Source organism: Zootoca vivipara, chromosome 7 (assembly GCF_965207765.1).
Source record: "Zootoca vivipara chromosome 7, rZooViv2.hap1.1, whole genome shotgun sequence".
In the NCBI taxonomy this organism is placed as follows: domain Eukaryota; kingdom Metazoa; phylum Chordata; class Lepidosauria; order Squamata; family Lacertidae; genus Zootoca; species Zootoca vivipara.
In genome coordinates this window covers 60452815-60458814 of record NC_142590.1, presented here as the reverse complement: position 1 = coordinate 60458814, position 6000 = coordinate 60452815, and the positions used below count along the sequence as shown (strand labels likewise).

Below are 6000 nucleotides of genomic sequence, written 5' to 3'. Positions count from 1 at the left end.
GTGAGACTAATACCTTCATAGATTTGAGCGCAGGGTGGTAGAAAGTGGTGGGTGGAACCTTAACAGGCTTTTGATGTTGTACGGATTGTTTTGCAACATTCCAGACCAGGGAGAGGACTTTGCCTTATGCAAAGTCTGACTCCACCCCCCAGAAGTGGAAAAAGAATCAGGTTATATGCAGAAGTGTGATCAGATAGGTGGAAATGTGCTGTTCAAGTGCCCATATCCTCTGCCAAGTACTGGCACCTAAGCCCTAAAAGGTCTGTATAGAAATTTGTGTCATTGGTTGCAATCTCAGATGCACCAAAGCTGCAGATAATCTTTAAGGTATGCACCTAATCTACCCTCTTACATATTTCCCAAGGGTGCTGGCTCACTGCTGCATGATGCAAGACTACCAGAATATGCAGCGGAAATGAAGAGGTGTGGTTCCCTACCCAAATGCTGGCTGGAGAGGTGCCATCACATCATAATGTTATGTTGTTGCATGGCAATGGTTGGCATGGATGTTGGTATAATCCACCCTAAAGAACTCTGAAGAGCAAAGGCTAAACTGCCCAGAAGCTCAGGACAAAAGTGGTGGCAAATACTGGCAGCATTCCTACCAAGTATTAGGAAGTTCCTTGTTTTTGTTTTAAAAGCTTTGTCCCTGGTATTGCCAGCTACTGGAAGTGTTTGCACATTTTTCTATATGTGTTTCAGACATACTACAGCTAACAAAATGCCTACAAATTGCTAGCAAATGCTTCAGGGCTATCCAGTAAAAACATTTAATGATACAAGCAGCCCAACCTACTTCTCAAATATGTTCTTGCACAATATTCACATCATAAAAATATAACCCTTTGTTGATAGTGTGAACGTTTGAAGTGTTTAATGCTGCCAGCTATAAAAATGGTAAAAAGACTGTGCTTCATACATTTGACTTTACAAATATACCAATGTTAATGATAATACTAAATTATGCAGTTTTGACTTCATTAAAATATATTATCATCATTATTATCCAGGAACTTCTCCAGCGATACAGGATTCTGAGAAGAATAAAAATGTTTTCCACCCCTGCATACACAGGTCTATAGAAAACCTACAATACTAACCCTAGATGTCTTACTGGATTAGCTGGGAACATTTTAATAGTTGTGCTTAGCTTAATCTCTGAAGACAGACTACTGGCAAAAATATAAATCTCCTCTTTCCTTCTCTCTTCCCACCATCCACTGTAGAGTACAATACTCTGTGTATTTTCCTAATAATATTATTATCTATAAATCTCTATCATGTCAGGATACAAGTTAGTCTAATTCAAAGGAAAGATTTTAAGTGCTGCTACAATACCCTTATAGTTCATGATTCACAGAGATACCAATAAGAAACCATTCACCCAGTATGGAGCTACACAGACCATATTCAGAAACTTGTACTGCACAAATGAACTGTTTGTGTGCTTTCCTAGTTGTCTATAAGAGATTCTGGACTACTGTTAGTGTAGGGGCAGCCAATTGAAATTACGGTACTCTGATCAAAATTTAAGAGGTATATGGTCAAGTGGTATGACCTCCTAGTTTCAGAAATATCAGTCACTTTGCTAAAATACTTCAACATAGCTTAGAAAAAAGTTTAGGGTAGGAGTTAGTGGAGTTTTGAAGCAGCATCAAGACCTCGTGTCCAGTGCAGGATAAGACAACCTCCCCACCAGGGAGGGACCTTTGTAGAGGTCCAGATATCAGTGTGGCCAGAGCTGCTAGTGGGCAGAGCAAGAGCTGCAAGTCACCAGCACCACACAATGTTTCTGTCTCCCTGAGGATCTGAAGAGAAAAAGAAATAGTTTGTGTTTGTATAGATGATGGAGAAATTTCCTTTTCTCCTTGCAGCACACACAACTTTTGAAAATGCTACTCTTCCCAGGGAGGGATGACTTTTGCAAGCATCATTAATTTCCATGGGTTTACTTTGAGTAAAACTTAGCTGGATGCAACCCAACATTATTGCTTTGAATCATCTAGCATAAATCCCTATCTTTCCAGTGCTAAAACATGCATAGAACTGACTAACCACTTCTCATTTCAAGTAATGTTAAGATCATTATCACAGAAGATTCTGCTCTCAGAGGTTCTACATACAAAGCAGCAAAATACATGAAAAATATTGAAAAAACCTAGTGGAACACTTCCAGATTTAATCTCACCTATTTTCTCTCTCTCTATAGAAAAAGAAATGAGTACTTGGCTGAAGAAAAAATGGCACCCTGATTGCTTAAAGCCCCCCCCCCTTTATTTTATGTTTACATGGTCACATAGGAAAAGCTCAGGGTGTATAAAGCTCCCTATTAAGGCCAAATGTGCCTGACAATGCAGCGACATTAACTGACTTGGTTCCTAAGAGGGAAACAATTGGCTGGCCTCTGGAACATTTCCTTTCTGCTGATAACAGAACTACTGGAAAGGATTAAGGACAGTGGTTATTTCAACATTCATGATTCAGAGAGGAATCTGTGCTTTCTTCAATTGGACAATCACTTCTGGTTTTGCAGAGAAACACATGCATGGCTGCAGTACAGCTTAAGCTCAGGCACTTCTTAGGAAATGTCTGTCTGGAATGGAAGTTTGCATGGAGTGTATTTTGCTGCATAATTTAAAAACAGCTGCTTCATTGTCATAGTCCACTGGTCAGCTCCCAGCACAGGAAATCAACTGCTTCTCTGTTCGTTTGATGTGCCTGCTGCCGTTAGGATACCTCGAAGATCTAGTGTTTAAAGGTTTGTACACAAGTTGTGTCATTTTCTACATACTATAAATCAAAAGGAAAAGTACACTAAATGTGCTATACAAATAGATCTTGTTACTCCCCAAATGCAATAAATAACGTAAAGTGGATAAGACAGGAGCTGTTTCAGCTCCAGGAATGGCAAACACTAGGAATGCAACACTTTCTGGAAGCTAGCTACTGGTTGGCAATAAGATCTCAATTTCTTTCCCATTGGCTATAACAGGATTGCTTGAGCAGCTACTTGCCAAGTCCATAGGAGAAGATGCCTGAGAGGATGTTTTGGTTGGTGGAGTGGGACTCGCTGGAGAAGGAACCAGTCCAGGTTTCTTGGGAGGAATTGGTGGAGGGTTCCCTCTTTCTCCTCTGGGTATGGTTGGTGATTTAATTCCAGGTGACAGTGGACTCAACGGGCCAGAGACCTTGCCTGGGCCACGCTCACTTTTGGGGCTCAGGGGAGTGGCCAGGCTTCGGTAGTCTGTGCCAAAGGGGGAACTGTTGGGAGAAACTGGCTTGATGGAACCCTGCTGGCTGGTGAACCTGGAGAGAACCTGAGTGACTGTATTACGGGCAATCTGCTTTGCGGCGGAATTATCCACCAGGGTGGGTGACAGATCCCTAGATGGAGGACTTTGGAGACCGCTTGGCTGGTGATCTTGATCAGATTGGGATTGGAATTTGTGACGTGCCGCATGGAAGCGCTGGTTGATCCCCACTTGGTACGGAGATTGGTAGCTGGGGCTGCTGACTGATGCTCCAACCAAGCTTTTAGTCATCACTGGGGAGGAACATGGGGAGGGTGTCAGAGATGAAGAAGCTGTGTTGCTCGGAGAAAAGAATATCCCACTGGAAGGGACTGGTGGGGTTGAAGGGGAAATGGAAACTGTTCTTGCTGGGGAGCTGCTAATTTCTGTGGCCCTCTCGGCTGCTGGTCCAATCGGCTCATCCTTGGGCAGAGCTGGCTCCATACTTGCTTGTACATGAGCATCACAGTGCCCATTTGCCTTGGTATAAGAGTGGGAAGCAGTGGCAGAGATAGGCGATAACATAGGTGCCCGTCGAATAGTATTTCCCTGGCTGAGGCTCTCTGTCCAGGGGCTTTCTGTCTGGCAAGTGACTGACCTACTTGAGCCCTCTGTGGCAGTTGCTGTGGACACCTTTGAGACCTTTGGTGGCGTGTGCTCTGCTTTGCCTCTCCCAGCTTTATATGAGGCCTCTAATTCTTTTAGAGTTGTCTTCAGATTCTCTACTTCCTCCTTCAGGGCCTTGGTGAGATTCTCTTCCCGATCCAGCTTGGCTCTCAGCTGCTCCCGTTCAGTGTCAAACTCAGACAGCTGCTTCTCCACTCGCGCCTCCATTTGCGAGCCTCTCTTCTTCTGGGCTGCTAGCTCTCCCTCCAAGTGGCTTACTTTGCTTCTTTCCTCAGCTAGCTTCAGCCTCAGCTCCCCAAGCTTCTGTCCTTCCTCTGCGGCTTTGGCTGTGGCTTTCTTGCACTCCAACACAAGCATGGCAGAGAGCTGCTGCTGGCGATCATGCTCCTCCTCCAACTGGCCCAATAGCTTCTTCTGCTCCTTCTCAAACTTCTTCGCCTGCGACTTCTCAAATTCCAGCTATAGAAAGGAAGGTAAAGAAGCTCAGGGTGGGAGTAGGGGGAGTAAGTAAAAAATAGTTTTGCGCACACTCCGTACACACAAAGATTCTCAAAGGCAGTCATATCAGTTAGTGAATGGGTGGGGGTAAGGATCACTGTAGATAAAAATTAAGATTCATGAGCAGACTGCACTCCCAGCTCAATGTGTGCACAGAAAATGACCAGATTAACACCAGAACGCACATTAACCATAAGGTGTAAAGTAGACATAATGTAGATTAGGGGTGGGGACCTTTTATTCCACCTCCCTGCCAACTGATAGTCACATTCCCTCAGGCATAATCATGGCAAGGGCCTCATACCTATGGTGTGCAAGTGTGGAGCAAAAAACAAATTGGGGTTACTCACATGTTCTCTCCCATCACACACCAGTTCCATTGTGTACCTACTATTTGCCTTGTGTGGGTGAGGAAACTAGTGGTATGGCAATGGGAAAAAGGTCTCAGTGCCAAACTGCAGGCATGGGGCTCCCACTGCAGCCCCAGTTTGGGTCTCCCTGCTGCGACTTGCAATTTGCATTGGAAATAAACCTCTTTTTAGAGACATGATTTCCTTTTATGCTCAAATGTTATTACATCTCTTACTTCTGCAGGCCACTTTCACACACTGGACAAAAATCTCACTCTAGTAAGTCTAGTCTCTCCCTGGCGGTGGAGAATGAAGCTCTCAAATACACAAATACCAATGCTAGCCATCAGTTTCCCCACCCATACAAGGCATGCTTTCTGTGCTAAGCAGCAATTAATCATTCCTCTCCGAGAGCTGACTAACTAGTGAGAGGGCATACCTGTTGTGCGAGCCGCTCTCGTTCCTTTTCCAGCATGTATGTGACATCATCTCCTTCAGCAGTATCTTGGGCATGCCGCCGCCTCTCTTCCTCAAGATCCAAGATTACCTTTCAGACCAGAAGAAGAACACCATCAATCACTTTTAAATACAGCAACAATTACAAATGTATCCAGATGTACAGGCCAGGCCCCTTTCTGCCTAAAGCAACATTTCAAGCAGAACGCACAAAAATACAGACATATAAAATCTTTGACCTTTACCTAGTAGCATAAAGATTCTGAACAATGCTAAAGTCACTTCATGGTGGAACAGAGAAGGAACAGGAAAATAAACAAATTCAGATGCTAATTCTTTAAAAGGTAAAGGGACCCCTGACCATTAGGTCCAGTTGTGACCGACTATGGGGTTGTGATGCTCATCTTGCGTTATTGGCCAAGGGAGCCGGCGTACAGCTTCCAGGTCATGTGGCCAGCATGACAAAGCTGCTTCTGGAGAACCAGAGCAGCACACGGAAATGCCATTTACCTTCCCGCTGTAGCAGTACCTATTTATCTACTTGCACTTTGATGTGCTTTCGAACCAAGAGGAGCCAAACAGCACTTGGTTCCCAGCTGAACCAATGGAGTGCTCCATTTTTTCTCAAGTCTCTGTCAGCTGTAACCAGATCCAACTGCTCGCTGCCAATGTTGTTCTTCCAGTAACCGGAGAGCACTCAATTTTTCTTTTCCCATTTTTCAGCACAAGAGGCATTTCTACATGCAAGTTTATGGGTGTTTCTCAAGTAGAAATTAGAC

The 6000-nt window shown here is 44.2% G+C and overlaps 1 protein-coding gene across 6 annotated transcripts in view; it reads right to left on the bottom strand.

Moving 5' to 3' along the window:
• Nucleotides 1-859: 859 nt before the first annotated feature.
• CTTNBP2NL (CTTNBP2 N-terminal like) overlaps nucleotides 860-6000 on the bottom strand; it is a 28316-nt gene continuing 23175 nt past the window's right edge. For all 6 annotated transcript variants that reach the window (XM_035123020.3, XM_035123019.3, XM_035123022.3 and 3 more), the window contains exons 4-5: nucleotides 5205-5312; nucleotides 860-4376 (exon numbers count right to left, since the gene is read on the bottom strand). In XM_035123020.3, the coding sequence (XP_034978911.2) occupies nucleotides 2940-4376; nucleotides 5205-5312 (1545 nt within the window). In that variant the 3' untranslated portion in view covers nucleotides 860-2939. The remainder of the gene's footprint in view (nucleotides 4377-5204; nucleotides 5313-6000) is intronic.